The sequence below is a fragment of the Pinus tabuliformis genome, chromosome 3_2 (genome assembly GCF_031772625.1).
Source record: "Pinus tabuliformis cultivar Carrire ecotype Pingquan chromosome 3_2, CPIR1, whole genome shotgun sequence".
Classification (NCBI taxonomy): domain Eukaryota; kingdom Viridiplantae; phylum Streptophyta; class Pinopsida; order Pinales; family Pinaceae; genus Pinus; species Pinus tabuliformis.
This window is the reverse complement of record NC_142302.1, coordinates 149,182,666-149,201,451: the sequence shown is the minus strand read 5'-3', so window position 1 is coordinate 149,201,451 and position 18,786 is coordinate 149,182,666. Positions and strand designations below refer to the sequence as shown.

Here is an 18,786-nt window from a genome sequence, read left to right as displayed (position 1 = left end):
CCTACAATTTTTTACATATTATTTTATTATTATTATTATTTTATATTTAACTTTTTCTTTAATCTCTTTTTTTGTTTGTGTTATTAGAGGAATCAACAACTAAGTTGGTCTTGTACTCACATGACACGGGATCAATTCCGATTGCTATTACTATAACCTCTAGTTGAGGATTAGGCAAGTGAAACACAATTCCGATTGCTATCACTATAACCTCTAATTAGTTACACAAGTGAAACACCTACAATGTTTCGAATTAAAAACCATTATACAAATAGTAACTTAATATTACACCCTTTCCCTGCTATTCAACACCCTATGAACTTCTCCTTTAATTATTATTATTTTCCTTAATTTTTTTGAAATAATTTAATCTTTGTTCATATGATAACTTATTAATAATTTTCTTGTCTTCATTTTTATCTCACTTTGCACATTCATTTAGTTTTAAAATGTCTTATAATATAGGTAGTTACTTGATTTGAGACAAACTATCTGCAAGTTGTCCCATTGCGTCAACCTATTTATTTTCTTGTTGCGAGTAGTTTCTCTTTGCTCTCCATTTAACAGGACAAGCACAAAGCTCCATTAAATTCCCGGCAGCTATTCTCTCTCTGTCCGGTCTAACTTGGTTTGCTCATTTTGCAAGTGGAATCGAGGGTGAACTTCAAAACTTTCCCGTGTTTTTGTCGGCTTAAGCGAGTCTGACTGAACTGCAACTGGTAAACAGGGGAGGCCGAAGGAGCAGCAGCTGGTAAAGATGGTGGCAATGAGCAAGGGTGCTGGGGAGAGGGCGACAGAGGGAGTTCATGCTCATCAAGCCAGGCTTCAGAAAATTGTTCTCTGTTGGGATTATCTGCACCTCCTTCGCGACTCCAAGGCAACTCCGTTTTCTTCTTTCTTTATGCTGAATCCGTTTTCGTTGAAGTACATACATTATTATGTAGCTCCGTTCTGTAAAATGAGCACCTTTGTTTTCGGGCTCGCTATCATTGAAAATAATTCGATTTTATCAATCCATGTAAAACACGACCTTTTTAGCTAGCTATAACGTCACAATATTGGTCCTTACCTACTGAGTATTGTTGTGCTCTAGCTGTCTAAGGAAATCAGTTCGGATCTTTTGAATTATTACCATGTTATTAGAATCCTGACACACTTGCTATGGGCTAATTAGGTTAGATATGGGTTCTATACCAGGAATGATAAGTAACCCCATGGTCGGCTGCTAGCTCTATTTTGTAGGATAATTATGGTTAAGGCTAAGTGCGCATATACTGATTGAACAACTAATGATGTAATATTAGGATCATATCAGTGTAAATACCGACAGAGTGCTCTCCTGGTGGGATTATAAGTTTATTTCTGAATTATAATTTATCGAGAGAGTCTCCCTGATTCTTAAAAATACTATTAACAAGTTATTAATGCATATATTGAATTTGGCAGGTAAAACAAAAGAACCGAAAAACAGGAGATGGAAATGATGGTGTGGCTCTCAAGAAAGTAAGCAATACTTTTAAAGATAATATTGACTATCTCAGTGTGTTTGAGCCTCTACTGTTTGAAGAAATCAAAGCACAGATTGCCAGAGGCCAAGAAGAAGAAGGTAGTCTCTTTTTTCCGGCACACTTGCAGTCTTTCTTTTTAAAATTTCAATGCTGCACTCATTACATTAAAATGCTAAGTACCAATTATACAACACCGCAGGACTAATTTTATACATAGCCCATAAACCCACTCCGATCCAAAACTATTATTTATCCAACCAAAGACACTGTAGTCTAGAGTCTAGTACTTGTTACAAACGATGCAAAATTTTGATTGTGCTCCACTGTGGACGAAATCTCATAATCATTCATCAATTAAAACAAGTACAAATATCAAAACTAGGCACCCAATCGTAAACCATGCGTTATTGACTGGACCTGTCCACTCAAAGTTTAACTTTATTTTGCATGCCCTTAGCCAGATGATATAGAAAATGGTGTTTATCAGCTTCAAATGTTTTTCATATAACTATTCTTGATAATATACTTAAACTTAATGTATCTGGACAGAGACTATGGAATATCAAATGGCAGCAGTAGCCTCTTGTGAAAGGGCAGATGAATTTTACAAAGTTCGTATTGCGGTCAAAGCTGAAGTTGCACAAGAGTTTGCAGAGAATGATTTATTGTTGCTTAGCAAGGAGAAAGTAAGTGTGTTATTTTGGAAACAAGTTTATGGTCCAGGGCAATCTTTGTCTTTTTTCTTTACTTTTCTTTCTTTTTTCTTTTTGGCACAAAAGAAAATTCAGGAGCTTCTCATAGTAGAATAAACTTTGGCCAGCATTTCAGCAGTCAGCAATGCTAACCATTCACACTTTATATTCATGAGTTCAGTGGTTGGCCTAATGAACTTTTATAACCACCACACTAGTATTAAAGTTTGGTCATTATGACCTTATTTAACTACTAATCTACTAACAATATATTGGGTCACCAAGTCATTTTGTGACCGATATTATATTAACTTATTTTCAGGTTATTATTCTCACACTCCTTAATACAAAGGCTAAAACTATTTTGGAGGAATCAAACAACAATTAGAAAACTGACAAGATGACTATGGCTACCTGAAGACGACATATGGCCCCAACTCCATATCTAGGCATCTGGGTAACCAACCTTAGTGCTTGCTAGTTCTCTAGGAAAGTGACTTCAGTGCATGCTATGTCTCTGGCATTTATCGTGCAATGAACAAGAGGCTGTCTACTGCTCCTCTTCGATAGATTTGGAACCAATGATTAATGCTCTGTCAAGTTGCCATCACTGTTATGTTGAGGCTAGTATTCACATGAATAACCGTCCATGTTGAGCAACTGCTTCAACAGTTCCCCTTATCTGAAGACCATGTTGAAGAGACTATCTCTTACACAACCAGTCAAAACAAATAGTCATTCGTGGTTTGATCACCACCCTCTTGTACCTCCTCAGTATTGTGGGTGGGGATATTACTTCTTTCACTTTTCTTCTTTGTCTTTCCTTTAAGTAAATCAGCAACGTGAGGCAACAAGGCCTGTGTTCTCACAATAATACGCTTTTTCTTTGTTTGTACTGGCCTTTCCTTTTTCCTTTTGTTCTTTGTTCTTCCTTTTGATAAAATACCATGATCTGCTGCTTCATTTTCTTCATTAGTCAATCTTTTTCTTTGACAACAAGATCTGATTATAAACCATTTCGTTATGCAGTGAGCATGTGAAAAGAGTAATGGGAAACTGTGCTATTTTTTTAACAATATTGAAGTTTCAATCCCAACCAGGGATCATCTTCAGGAGTGCATCCAAATCTTCTATTGGTGATCCAAAAGTTTTTGGTTAGAGTCATTGGCCTAATTGCTGTGGATCAAAGGTTTCACATATCATCTTTGATGTGTTATTTCTTAGTGAGGTGGGGAATCAAACTCATGATCTGAGTTCATACACAAAGCATTAAATACAAAGTAATTTTTATTGAGCAAATGGGAAGCTTAACTAGCTTTACGAGAGGAAAAATTACCTTAATAAACTATGAGAGAAATACTTCTTAGATCCTAAGAAGTAGCAACCAAAATACAAAAATAGATCCAGTTGGAGATAGGATCTCAACGAGTCACAAGAATAGGAAATTAAAAACTATTTGTCACACCAGATCAATAATGATAATCTCCTAATGCAAACAATAACGGGAGATAATAATTACATATAGAAATGTTAGGAATTAGAATACCTATTATTCCTCCCAACCAAAAACGCATTGGTCTTCAATGCTTTTTCGAAAGATGGGAAGTGTTGCTAACTTGCTGTCATCAATGCGAAACGAGTATAATGCAGAGGTTGACCTTGTTGGGCAATAAGGTAGTGTTGAGAAATCTAGGGCATCGAGATAAAGTGATTTCTCTTCTATTGATAACTGCTTGTGAATGCTTTTTACTTCTTAAATTAGGATCTTCTTCTACTTATGTTATTATAGTGTTATTCTTCATCAAACAACTATCAATGCATAAACCATAAAGAGACAAGAGACACAGAATATAGGCTATCAGCCAGAGCCAAAACCTCTCCCACTTGAGAGGAAAACCCGAACAAATTCTTCTTCTTATTGAGACTTCAATTGACGAATACCAAGACCAAGACCCTTGACCTATTTGCCACTCCAAGACCAAGACTCAAGTTTCCTTTCATTGCTTCTCTTTCGTGCCCAATTCAACACTTAGTCTTCCTTTGTACCTCATCTATAATTCAGATCTCGGCCTTCTTTTTCAGACCTGCAACTTCTCAACTTCCTTCAGAGATCCTAGCACTTGAAAATGATCAACTTTGGAACCTTGATTCCCTCACTATATGTGGAGGTAGCTTCCTTTGACAACTAGGCTTGATATACACCTTTGCTTCCTCCTTGTCTTGACCTTCCAATGGGACTGCAATACTTTGTCCTCTTCTGCGATAGAGACAGTCCCTTTCTTTGCACGTGTGAGGTCAATGTAACCCAAAAACAGATCCAAAATGGTGCCAAAGTGTTAAAATTGGCAACTAGGGCCAAACTCCATGTGGGTCTTCTTATTTATGGCAGCTGATATATTTCTTGGATTTCTCTCATCAAGAGGTGTAGGATTGATCTAAAGATCATCCGATTCCGACATGTATTTATGGAGATATGAATTTATTTGTGTTATTTGACAATTTGTCAAGGTCGGCCAGCAACCAAATTACCCCAACTTATCCTCAACGTTTCATTATAAATAGAAAATGTCTTCAAGTCATTTGAGACACACATCTCTTGTGATCTCTCTCCACTTGTTTGGGTTTTGGTGGAAGAGAGGTCTAAAGGATAATACGCTGTCCTAGAGGTGACCTAACCCTAGCCACTGTCAAGGAAGGACTTATGCTGCCCTAGCCGTAGTCCTAAGGGAGGTGGTCTAGCCGCAGTCCAAGCAAGAAGACTTAGCCGCAGTTCATAAAGCCTAGACGCAGTTGAAAGGAGAAGACCTAGGAGCTGTCTTGTAAGAAGGTCTGGCCACAGGTAAAGGAGACCTATTTGCTGTCTAAAGGAGCTTCAATACACAACCCTAATCAACAACATAAGGAGGCCTAAAACGCCGCTGATAAAGGAAGTCTAGTCGCTGTCTAAAAGGAGAAGTGTAGCCGCAGTGAAGGAGACCTAAGGAGGAGCGCAATTCGCAGTCCTAAAGTGCCCTAACTGCAGGTCAAGAAGAGCCCTTCATCCACTGTCAAAGGAGACCTAATTCACAGCTAAGTAAAGACCCTAAGTCGCAGCATAAGTAGCCCTAGAACGCAACAAGAAAGTGTCTTATCACAACGTTAAGATGCATGGATAGACAAGCGTTTGCTGTAGGTGACAACGTTGTAACAAAGGCATGAGTTAAGGATTTATTTAAGCCTGTTGGAAGAATCTGTAGCTTCAACTAGCTGCTTTGCTAGGCTGCAAGCCATAGCAAGCAGTTAAGGCTATTCTGAGGTAGTATTGCAGTGTACATTGATTTCAGGAGGCAATATGGATTAGGAGAGTCTCCCCTAGGTGGATTGCAGCCCTTGAAGAGCCTAGTTGACTGATAGTGTGAAAGGTTAAGGGCTGGGTTGGCTAATTGCAGGTGCTGCAAGCTATCAGTGGAATGTTGCAACTGTAAGGAAGGCTTCTAGATTGATGATCTTCTACAACACTCTTATTGGTTGAAGACTGTCATGGGAATTCTGGACTGCATCTCTGAACTGTCATCATTAGTTGAATGATGGTCTTTCTACTGCTGCCATAAATATCAGTTTTGTATACTTGTACTATCTCTCTCTCTCTGAACTATTGAAGAATATAAGAAGAATTGATCAAGGGTTTCCCCACATTGGGGTTTGTCCCTCGCTGATGCCTCATCTTGTGTCCTCTTGTCTTGGCTTGTCTTCTGCTGTTTATGTTTATGTTCTATCTGCACTTTACTATCATGCTGATGTGATTGCTAATCTGAATATTGACATTGGGCTAATATGAAAAATTGAAGTAAATTGCTCTAAGCATAGAACATACAAAAATTTAACATGGTTTTAGAACTGAGGTGAAGACGAAGCCCAAGCAAGAGTGAACGAGCAATCACCGAAGACAATTGACAAGGTAAAAGGCTCAATGGGTTCCTCATCCCACTTCCCGGCTGAAGACAAGCTCCGTGAAAAGTCTGACTATCATAGATGGAAGATGTCTCTTGATCTGACATTGGAAGAACAAGAAGTGTTGGATTATGTGAAGGGTAAAATCCCTGAGCCTCCATCAAATGCACCGGCTGCTACAAAGAACAAGTACACCAAGGGTGAAGTCAAAGCGAAGAAGATTATCAGAGATTCCATTGACAAGCGTCTGGTGGCCTACATCTCCGATCTAAACACCTCCAAGGAGATCTACGACAGATTGGTAAGCATGTTCAAGGTTAGTGATGCAAATCAAATTTTGTTCCTCAAAAATAAGTTGAAGGATATTAAGAAGGGCAAGGACGAGGATATTCAATCCTACTTCTTAAGGATCACCGAGATCAAGAATGATCTTCTATCGATTAGAGAAATCATATCTGGCAGGGAACTTACTATCACTACCCTTGGAGGACTCCCACTCGAGTGGTATATATTTAGAACCACTATTCTCAATAATGATTGAATTCCGGGATTTGAAGAGTTGATGTCAAGATGCATTTAGGAAGAAACAAGAATGGTGGAGCAAGAAATGCCTTCAAATAGAGGCAACGCCACTGCTTTCTCCACTCATGCCAAAAGGAGAAACAATGCAGGGTCTAAAGGTCACTTCAATGGAAAGCTCAGATCTAAAGGTGGAAGGAAGGGCAGGGGCTTTTCTTGCAATAAGTTTGGCCACTGTGCAAGGGAGTGTCCAAATAGAAGGGACACATCACATGATGATGATCACAATCATTCCAGGGGCAACAACAATGATTAAAGGAATAACAGATACAATGGCAAAGGAAAAAGGAATGCGGGACATCAAGGAAATGGTCGACCCTCCAAGAAAGCAAGGAACTCCAGGTATGAAGAATCAAATGTTGTTTCTGATAAGAAAAAGGAGTATTATCTTATATTGGCCCTCTTCACTACCTCTCCTCTGGACTCTTTGGGAAATTGGCTTATTGATAGTGGTGCTTCAAGGCACTTCACCAGATACAAGGAAGCTCTCTCTAATCTGATAGAGAAGGAAACAAACTTGGAGATTATTCTTGGAGATAATGCCACCTATCCTAAAGGGTGTAGGGAATGTTACCCTTCAATTGAATTAGGGTAACACGATTCATTTACAAGAAGTTCTATATGTACCTGATCTCAAGAAGAACCTGGTGTCCATTTTGGCAATGGAAGACAAAGGTTACAAGGTGGCATTCATTGATGGAAAGGTATGTGTTTGGAAAAGGAATTTTAAAGATGCTTTTACTCTTGGGTTCAGGGTTGGCACTTTATATCAAGTTGCAGGAAGCCCATTGGGGACCATGTCTTGTGATACATCTCTTCAATCTGAACTAAGGCACCGGAGGTTTGCCCATCTTCATTGTAAGGCCCTACCCGATGTGAGACAGATGGTGACAGGGATGCTTGAGTTCAAAGAAGAGCATGAAGGTATATGTTCGAGATGTACCGAAAGAAAACTTTCAAGGGGACCTTTCCCCTCATGTAGTAGCAAGGCCACAGATGTGGAACAACCCGAGGGGTTTGAGATTCATGATTGGGAATCTCATGTATGCAGGTTGAAGAAATCTTTCTATGATTTAAAGCAAGCACCCCAGGTTTGTTATGAGAGGATTGATAGCTATCTGATGAAGCTGAGATTCACTAGGAATGAAGCTGATCCAAACCATTGCTTTAAGGTTGTGGATGATAGACCTCTCATACTTGTGCTTTATTTGGATGACCTCTTTCCGACAGGTGCAGACCCTCTCATTTACAAACGTAAGAGGGAGTTGGATTCCGAACTTGGAATGGTGGAATGCAAGCCTGTGACTACCTCGATGGAACTTAACTTTAAAAGGTTATGCAGTAGTGCTGCTGGACCTGAATTGGGAAATGCTTCTGAGTATCGTCAACTCATAGGAGCACTGATGTTCATGGTGAACTCCCGTCCGGATATATGTTTTGCAGTTAGCATGTTGAGCCAATATATGGTTGAGCCTCATTGCTCATATTGGATTGGTGCCAAGTATCTTGGTTATGCATTTTGTTTTGATCTCTATATCATTATTCATGTATGTATTGGATAGTGCACTGGGTGCCATTTTGTTATAATGGATATATTCATGAGCCTACTTTGATCATATGTTGTCTTCTCTCTATATTCTAAAGCTTTGTGTTTGGAAACATGAATGAAAATCTTTAAAATTGTTTTTCTATAAAAATATAAATATTTAATGTATTTTTTACAACAAACGAGTCATTGAAATCAAACCAGCTGAGTTGATACTGAGTTAGAGTCGGAGCCGACCCTCGGCCGTTTCCGAACCAGATTCGAAGTTTTAAAACATTGGGTATTATAACAAGGTCCCTCTTCGAATAAACAAAAATTGTTTGTTACAAAGGATACAATTGAGATCGGTCGATCATCTATTTTGCTTCGTGATCCATATCATTGTGCTGATAACATCAAATGAAAGTACATGATTGCAAGAATGGTTAGAGTACCTTCCGAAAGATATTCCACTTTCCTTCAAGAAGAATGCTAGATGGGAGAGGGATTTGATTGGAGGAATCGATGGAGAACTTTGGCATAATGCTTTGTGCTGACCATCATGGGGTTGCTGGCTAGCTAGCTGTCAATTGAGGTGAAAATTTTTCTCCTATGGGTTACCCACTTTTGAGGGGTAAGAGGCAGCCCTGTTGGAATGAAGGGTAATGGGAGTAGAAAGAGGTAAGTATGCTGAGTTCTCCATAACTAGGTGATATCTATCATGCAAATGTGCAGTCATCATGTAAAACTAATCAAACATGTCGCATAAATCATCCCCCAAGTAGTCTATAACACCTCAACGGATGAATCATGCACTAACCTAACACAAGAGGGACAACATTGAGCACCCCTTCCTAATGACCATCAAATAAAAGACCATCAAGATATGTCATTCTTAATCCATCAATAACTACTAGGGTGTTCCATCAGTATGATCCTTAACATCATCATCACCCAGCTTGTTGGGGGGCTAAAACCATTATACATATGTCCAAGGAGTAATACCATGATGCTAACATAAGTTATGTTAAGTAGCAAGAATCATCATCAACTATCCACTAGCACATTGATCGATGAACCAAGGATATGTAACCATGAAGGGAACCTCATGCAATATGATGGGTAACAATGCTCATAGGCTAAGGAATGAATTACTTGTATATTAGAATAATTATTTTACAAGTGACTCTTCAGCGTATATTTATACATCAATCAAGGGAGGTAGAGCACCTTCCTCGATAGTGGTAGTCTGCCCACATAGGTTGGTTTAAGTTTAACCTTCTAGGTATATAATAGATGTGTGTTGACTAGGTCGGCTTAATGTTATATCGTTTATCATTAATTTGCTAAAATTTCAAGGGTTTCAATTCATAAATTCTATGGCATAATTTGTTTACTTAAAACACCATAAATCAACTCAAATTTACACCATGGAAATCACCAACAATTAAATAAATATGCAAACCCAGAAGAGAAAATGTTGCAAATATGACACTATTTTATGAAGGAATTCTTTAGAGGAATTTTACATGAATTTTTGAGATAGAAGCTGGCAAATATACTTCAGAAAATGCTGGCCACAATATTGTGTCAATTTTGGTCCTTCCGTTGAGGATTTCGGCTAGGGAATGCGGCCCTCTTCCTTGATTGTAATTCGGGCCATAAATACGCCTTTAATCCTGATGCAAATGTAGCCCTAAAGAAGTAATAAATTCGACCTTTGTTTAGCAACTCGGCCTTAGCAAATCAATAGCTTGACTTCCATAATTTGACTTCTTGGAGCAGGCATCTCACACTGAATAATTGGCCTCCTTGCACTAGATAATTTCGGCCTCCATGCATGGGGCAAATTCAACCCTCTCTTCTTCAATATTTCAGCCCTTTAGTCCTGAATGATTCGTTTCTATAGATGGTGATTTGCCCTTAGCACAATAATGAATTTGACCCTAGCAAAAATGATGGACTCATCCTCTCAACAAATCGATAATCTCAACTTTTGCAAAACCCACGAACTCGACACTTATGAACCAAGGAATTCAACGTCAACAATTTAATGGGATTTCAGCGTCCCCTTCTTTACTGATTCGGCCCAGCTAACATAATAAATTCGGTCCTTATAGAATGAATAACTCGACCCAAACAAGATTGCTAACTCGACCCTATCAATGCAACAATTTGATCCCCAAGTGAGATGATAAGTCAACCACAACAATTCAGTGGATTCAGGCTGACAAAATCAACAAACTCGACCCTTGAAATTCAATGACTCGGGTTGCACAATGGATTGTGAAATCGTCTTCCTGAATCAATCTCCTTGGCCACACGATCAATCTGCAACACAATAATTGGCTAGGATGGCTTCAAACCAATGCCACCAACTACGGTGTATATTTCAACACCGAAACTGGGAGCCAAATGAGGGTTTCACCTGTCTCAACAAGCTACTAGAGCTCCACAACAAATTCTCCAATAATTCTTCATAACGTTCCTTCAATCTCCTCACCTTTTTAATAATATTTCCCTCTTTTTTAATAATATTTCCCTCCTTTTTAATAATAATTCCCTCCTCCGAAAACCATGGGTAATGCCATGGGTCACTTTATTTTCCAAAAGTAACTTTTTACCACCCCTTTTGTTTAATTATTATTTATTTTATTATGATGACCCCTTTGTTTTTTCTGTCAATAGCCCATGGGATCAATATAGGCTATGACTCAACTCCCTTTTGCTTCTAAGGATCAGAAAGGGGCATCACACTTAAGCTAAACCTTGGAAACATATTAATACATAATAATAACCCGAAGAAATTCAAGGACGAAATAGAAAAGACCATCTAGGAACTATTAGAAATGGGCCACATCAGACCTAGCTCGAGTCCATTCGCTTCATTCATGGTCTTGGTAAAGAAGTGTTAAAATCTGAAAGTTCTATGCAGAAATTTAAAAATTCTTTGCAGAAACTTGAAAGTTCTATGCAGAAAACTGAATGTACTTGCAGAAAATTGAATGTACTTTGCAGAAAACTGAATGGAACTGAATGTACTTTGCAGAAAACTGAATGTACTATGCTGTTACAATTACTTAGAATGCAAATTTCTTCTTCACAACTTTTTAGAACAACAATTGTAGATAGAACATAAACTTAAGGATCATATGAAGACAACCAAGCACAAATATGAGACACTGAGAGTTAGGTCCAATGACTAGGGCAAAACCCACAAGGGGAAAACCCAAATGATTCTTCTTCTATTAGATTTCTTCAATTGTTCAACAGAGTACAAAGAGAGAGAGAAAATGAGAATGAATAAAGTCACCAATGTTTGATCAACTTGCAGCTGAAGTGCTCTTGCTCTTTGCTGGAAAATCTCCTCCTCCTCTTGATTAAATCTTGTCTTACACACTTGCTCCAACTCTTCCCTTGCTTTTACTCTTCACTTGCTCTCACACTTCTCTTGCACACACTCAATTTTAGCTCTCCTTTTTTACAATGAACATGTTACACTCAACTCTCACTCTCCTTCTTCACAATGAACATGTTACACTCAACTCTCACTTTCTCTTGCTTAAATAGATAAGAAAAGAGAGTTACAAAATGAATTCATTCCTTGAGCCAATAATAAGAAAATTGAATTCCATGAGGGAGGAGTTACCTGAGGAGAAGTGTAACTCATCCCAAGAATAGAGAGAGGTACCCTTGTTTTGAGGAGTTACAATTCTAATTAGGGAGAGAGAATATTTGGTGAGAGTTACAAGTGCATTTAATGAGGAGTTACACTTTTGTCATACATTGAATTAGTGAGGGAAAGTTACATTCTCTTAAGTGTGAAGTTACTATTTTATTCCAAGAGAGAGCTTCAATTTGCCAAGTAAGAGATTCTCAATTTAATTTACTTATTTCATGAGAGAATTCATTTTTATTAATCCATTAAAGGTGAATGACTTTAGACTATTTTATAAATAATAGTATCATAATAATAATAATACTAGTAAGGATAAAAATATTAATTCTTGACTTGTATAATCATGATTGATTTGATTTTAAAGTGGATTCCATATGTCAAGATTATCTTTGATCATTTAGACATGACTTTCTATTTTTGGAAAGTCACTTCCAAATTGAGATGTGACTTACTATTTTTAGAAAGTCATATTAGAATTGTTAGAAATAAAATTTTATTATAGGTGGTTCAAACAGAATTGAAAGATATGATTTCTTCTACGAGAAATTCTTCCTTGAGCTGTCAAATTTTAATATGAAGAAGGATGACACATGAAGAATGTGCATTGGTTACTAGGCTGTCATTAAGAAAACTATCAAAAAAAGGTACCCTATCCCTAAGATTGATGAATTACTAGATGAACTTCACAGAGCAGTTTACTGTCATGTCCCTTCCTAAATTATTTTGGAACAAGATTAATTTTTGTAACATGGGGCCAATTTTGGAGTTAGTGGACCCCATTCAATCTTATTAGGAGATTAGACTTAGGAGAAGTTTGTTTTGTAGTTAAGTTACACATGGGGGTCACCCTCACTAGGGAATTACGCACTCCCTAGTTCGATTTGCACGGGGGGGGGGGGGTTAGCTTTTGCATGATGATGGTTAAGTGAGGGCCCATGATGGAGGACGAAATGGAGGGAAAAGTGCTCCACGAAATCTATATAAGGAAGGCAACTCTCCTCATCTCAGTCATCATTGGAGTATATCGATTTCTCTTTAGTTGCTCGAGCTGCTTAGCCTAGTCACTGGCTGTTTAGCACGAGTTCTTCAGGCGCAAAGCTCATCCTTTCTTCGGGGGACTTCGAGTATCACCCTAGGAAGGATTTCTTCATTTCTTTAGGAGGATCACGTTGTGATTTCCAACAGTAGCATTCACTTCCAGGGGGTGCGTATTTCTGGAGAACGCAGTGGAGAGGAGGCCGAGTTTGTTGGTGATGCTTAGCAATGGAGTTTGGATGCGAGATTTTCCGGAGAGGAGGCTAGGGAGGATTGTCAGCATTTGGGAGAGTTTGGGAGCTGATTGAGCTTCTTGTTGGGCAGTGTGACTTTTCAATACTTGGGCCAGCGCAGAGGCAATATTGGGAGCTCACTTGGTTGGTAGAGTATCAGTCCTGGAGGCTGAGCTTTGCCGTGGAGGTTAGAGGAGATATTTGGAGTGGTGTTTACTTCCCTTTCAGAGCTTGGAGGAGGACTTTGTGGCCATTCCTTGTAGGTTGTATTTTTGGAGCTGTTTGGAGGGGCCATATAGGAGGTTGAATCTGGAAGGTTGGATTCGGGCCAAACCCTTTCTAGGTTTTTGTGGGTTTTGGCCAAGGCGCTTGTGGCTGAAGTTTCATTATTTTTCTTAGCACCAGAGGTGGGGTTTCTAACAATTCCTTTCCAGCTAGCAGTTGTAGTTACTGGGAGATTGCGCAGAGCATTAGAGGAGCAATTACTTTCCAGCTTTGAGCTTACTGTTTGACACCTGGGTTTTGTCAAGCTTGCCCTTGAGGCAAGCCCAAGTGCATTTTCCACACTATTGTACTTGCTCCATTCCATTAATAAAATGTCTCAACTGGTTCTCATTTCAGATGTGTACTGAGTATTTGCTGAGCGTTTAATTTTTCTGTGTATGAATCGTATTTGCTTTTGTATATCACTGTTTGTTTAAGTTTGGAGCATTACAGTGATATCAGAGCTTAGATTCTGGCTCAGCAGTGGGGAAACTTTTCTATGAGTGAGGAGGACCGACAAAATATTACTTACAAAAGACAAAGGTACCGAAGTAGGGAAAGGGAGTTGGAGATTACTTTGGATATAGAGGATTGTGGGAAGACTGCGGTAGCAAAAGATATGGGTGAGCCCAAGAGCAGGGAAGAGATGGCCTTCGATAGCCTCTTGAAGGCTTTGAGTGATTTGGCGAAGGGGCAAAAGGAGATGCTGGACGAGATCAAAATGCAGAACCAGGAGCGAAGCACTCATCGGGAGTTCGTAGTTGGAGAGACTTCAGGGGCCTCTCAACAGTTCGATCACCTTTCACCCACTGCACAGCGGCCATCCTCGAGTGAGCCAACTCGAGCTACTTTACCCTCTTTTATACCTTTGGCGTAGGGAGAAACTGGTGGAGGTGAGGATCCATCATTGATGGGGGAGCATTTCTGGGAGTGGCAGTCCATGGGGGCAGACTTCAGAGAGGCTCTGACCTTCAGAGACTTTTGCAAGCTCAAGCAGAACGAGAAGGGGAAAGGTTATGGTACGCAGAACTATGAGCTACATCGTTCTATTGGGAAAATGTATTTCCCTACATATGATGGCACTTCCAAGTGCACAACGCGGGTAGAGAAGCTGGACACATACATCCAGCTGATTCAGATGACAGAGGTAGAGGCCATCACGATGGCCACATTGCACCTGGAGGGGGAGGTGCATGATTGGTGGTTTCATGGTTTGTCCACTCTGGGACATACCTGTGTGACCTCCTATGAGGACTTCGGATGAAAAGTAGTGGAGCGCTTTGATTGGAAGGATCCAGAGGCTCACTTCATGGAGTTGACCCAGCTCTGACAGACAAGGCATCGAGAGCATTATATATCGGAGTTTTTGAGGGTCTCAGTCATGGTAATCGATTTGTCAGATGCGAGGAGAGTATACACATTTGTAGAGGGGTTGACAGAGCCATTGCAGGGACTGGTGAAATCTCGCAAACCATCTACTCTTTTGGATGCAATATCTTGCACTTGGGATTTGCAGGGGGCCATCCCCAAGGCTCAAGCTCCATTTCCTGCACGCACTCCCTACCCTCAAAAGGGAAGTGACACTAGAGCACCCACAACACAGAGAGTAGCCCAAGGGTGTGGTCAGTTGGATGATGAGACCAGGAGAGACCTCAGGAGGAGGAAGTTGTGTTTTACATGCCGAGAGCCTTGGGCACTTGGTCATCGGTGCACAATAGGCAAGGCCCATTACATCGAGGTCTTCTTAGACAGTGATCAGGAGGATGATGAGGAGTTGGAGTTTGGTGGCAGAGACATCGAGGATCCATCAGGAAGAGGACCACCACGACCACCACCTTAGGGAGGAGCATCTTTTGCATCAGCAGGGGGAGTCCTAGCTTCTTTGTGTGGGATTCCCAAATTTTTGACTATGAGGATCAGAGGTACGATGCAGGGGCAACGTGTCTCAGTCTTGGTAGACAATGGGGCCACCCACAATTTTATTGATGCTCAGATGGTCCAGAGGAGGGGCATCACCACTACAGAGTTTGAGGGGTTTTTAGTCCTAATACCAGGAGACAAGACTATGTAGTGCACTTAATATGTTCTGCTCTGACAGTGACTATGGGGAACTATTCGATGACAGACCACTTTTTCGTGGTGGATGTACCGGACACCAATGTGGTATTGGGTGTCCAATGGTTGTATTCCCTTGGTTGGGTTACCACCGATTGGAAACAGTTGGTGATGGAGTTTACTGGACCGGATGGCAAGCCGGTGGTACTGAGGGGCATGTATTTGTACCCCCTTAGACAATTTCAGCCCACCGGATGGAGGTCGATTTGAGGCATGGAGACATAGCATGGGCAGTAGAGCTGAGGATTTCAGAGGCTGGGGCAAAGACTACACCACCACATCTAGATATACAGGCAGTATTGGATAGATATTTGGTAGTCTTTGGAGATATACCGCTGGGGCAACCACTTCACAGGGGATTCAAGCACACTATAGAGTTGGAGCCTGGTGTGCAGGTAGCCATCACTACACCCTATCGACATCGCAGGGCCTATAAGGACGAGATTGAGAGAGCCATCAGGGAGTTATTGGCGTTGGGTCATGTCAGACCGAGCTCTAGTCCATTTGCTTCTTTGGTTGTGCTGGTGAAGAAGAATGACGGGACTCTCCGCATGTGTATTGACTACAGGGCCCTCAACAAGAAGACGCTGAAGAACAGGTATCCCATTCCGCGCATTGATGAGTTGATGGATGAGCTTAGAGGAGCCAAGTACTTCTCTAAGATAGATTTGCGGTCAGGGTATCATCAAATCCGGGTGAGAGAGCAGGACATTCCAAAGACAACCTTCAGGTGTCATTATGGGCATTTCGAGTTCCTTGTCATGCCTTTTGGGTTGACCAATGCATCGGCTACCTTCTAGTCATGCATGAACCATGTATTCATAGGTCTGTTGAGGAGGTTTGTACTGGTATTCTTTGATGACATCTTGATCTACAGCAGGACATGGGAGGAGCACCTGCAGCACTTAGAGACAGTCTTGCGTATATTGGAGGAGCAACAGTTCTACACCAAGATGTCCAAGTGCGAGTTTGGGCTGACAAAGATGCTTTACTTGGGACACATCATAGGTGTAGATGGGGTCAAGGTGCATGAGGAGAAGATTTGGGCCATTCGGGATTGGCCAGAGCCCCGAGATGTGACAACGTTGAGAGGATTTTTGGGCATTTGTACCTATTATCAGAAGTTCGTGAAGGGCTTCTCACAGTTGGCAGCACCCCTTACTGATCTGACTAAGAAAGGGGCCTTTGCGTGGACGGAGGGAGCTCAGGTAGCATTTGATCGCCTCAAGGAGGTGATGAGTTGTTGTCCAGTATTAGCACTCCCAGATTTTACTCAGCCTTTCACATTGGAGTGCGATGCATCAGGTGTAGGGATCGGGGCAGTCTTGTCCCAAGGAGGGCACCCCATTGCTTTCGAGAGTCGGAAGCTTCTACCTCATGAGCTGTCGTATTCCATTTACGACAAGGAGATGTTGGCCATAATGCATGCATTGGCCAAATTTAGACAGTATTTGGTGGGGAATCGATTTCGGGTGAAGACGGATCACGATAGCCTTCGCCATTTCATGGGGCAGCGGGGCCTCAATGACAGACAACAAAGATGGGTTAGCAAAGTGCAGGCCTATGATTTTGATATTGAGTATGTGCAGGGGAAGCACAACGTAGTGGCGGATGCACTATCCAGGAGACCAACCAGGCTTTCACTCATGAGCATTTGTCATGATTGGAAGGCTCAGTTATTGGTAGAATACTCCAAGGATCATTGAGCGTGCGAGATCTTGGAGGGAAGCTATGTAGATGAGCACTGCAGGGTGATGGATGAGGTTATTTATTATAAGGGGCACATATTTTTGGTTTCGGGATCATAGTTGAGAAAGCGCGTTCTTCGAGCAACTCATGGTTCTCCTTTGTCCGGGCACCAGGGGTTTAGGGAGACATATATGGTAGTGAGAGAGCGCTTCACTTGGAAGGGACTCAAGGGAGATGTGTTGAGGCATGTGCAAGAGTGCGAAGCTTGCCAGAGGAACAAAGGAGAGTTGACCCATCTAGCAGGATTGTTGCAGCCTCTTCCCATCCCTGAGGGGAAATGGGAGAGCATTTCTATGGATTTCATCACTGGACTTCCCTCAGTGCAAGGGAAGGATTGTATTTTTGTAGTGGTTGATCGACTGACCAAGTTTGCACACTTCTTTGCCATACCAACACGATATTCAGCCTCATAGGTGGCAAAGTTGTTCTTCAGGGAGGTCTTTCGTCTGCACGGACTCCCTAAGACCATAGTCAGTGACAGGGATAGCCGATTCATGGGAGGATTTTGGCAGGAGCTCTTTAGACTAGTCGACACTGAGCTCACCCCGAGCACCAACTATCATCTGTAGACCGATGGTCAGACAGAGAGGGTGAACCAGTGGTTAGAGGGCTATCTCAGGAATTATGTGACAGGGCAGCAGAGGGCTTGGATTTGATGGTTGCACTTGGGAGAGTATTGTTACAACACCACCCATCATATGTCCATTGGTATGACTCATTTTCGTGCTTTATATGGTTATGATGCTTTGTCTTTTGCTAATATTGTTTTTGGAGACAACAGGGCCCCAAAGGCCAAGGATTGGATCCTAGAGAGCCAAGATATCCTTAAGGCTCTTAAGGATAACTTACAGATAGCCCAGAACTAGCAAAAGATGTATGTTGATCGACATTGAGTAGAGAGGCATTTTGAGGAGGGGGACTAGGTCTAGTTTCGATTGCAGCCATATCGACAGTCCACACTGAAGCAAAAGGGGGCCGAAAAGCTGCAGCCGAGATTCTTTGGGCCATACAGAGTGATCAGGAGGATTGGAGAGGTGGCTTACGAGTTGGAGCTACCACCAGGGAGCAGGATTCATAACATCTTTCATGTGTCATGCCTCAAGAGGGTGTTGGGGAAACATATTACAACAGTCATGGAGTTGCCTCCGCTTGATGATGAGGGGCATTTGATCCTGGAGCCAGAGTCCATCTTGGAGGCCAGGGAGAGGAAGCTCAGAAGCAGGATCATCAGAGAGTATTTGGTGTGTTGGAAGAATTTACCGGATGAGGATGCCACTTGGGAGGGAGAGCACATTCTTGAGCATCCGACATTGAAGTTGCTTGGGGACAAGCAACATTTGGGAGGGGAGGACTGTCATGTCCCTTCCTAAATTATTTTGGAACAAGATTAATTTTTGTATCATGGGGCCAATTTTGGAGTTAGTGGACCCCATTCGATTTTATTAGGAGATTAGACTTAGGAGAAGTTGTTTGTTTT

At 41.2% G+C, this 18,786-nt stretch overlaps 1 protein-coding gene across 1 annotated transcript in view; it reads left to right on the top strand.

Annotated features, from left to right (window-relative positions):
• The first annotated feature begins 484 nt into the window (after positions 1 to 484).
• The window catches only part of MAA3 (P-loop containing nucleoside triphosphate hydrolases superfamily protein), a 464,706-nt gene continuing 446,404 nt past the window's right edge, over positions 485 to 18,786 (top strand). The window contains exons 1-3 of the mRNA XM_089415984.1: positions 485 to 877; positions 1,447 to 1,606; positions 2,058 to 2,194. Coding sequence (XP_089272110.1) covers positions 758 to 877; positions 1,447 to 1,606; positions 2,058 to 2,194 — 417 coding nt within the window. The 5' untranslated portion in view covers positions 485 to 757. The remainder of the gene's footprint in view (positions 878 to 1,446; positions 1,607 to 2,057; positions 2,195 to 18,786) is intronic.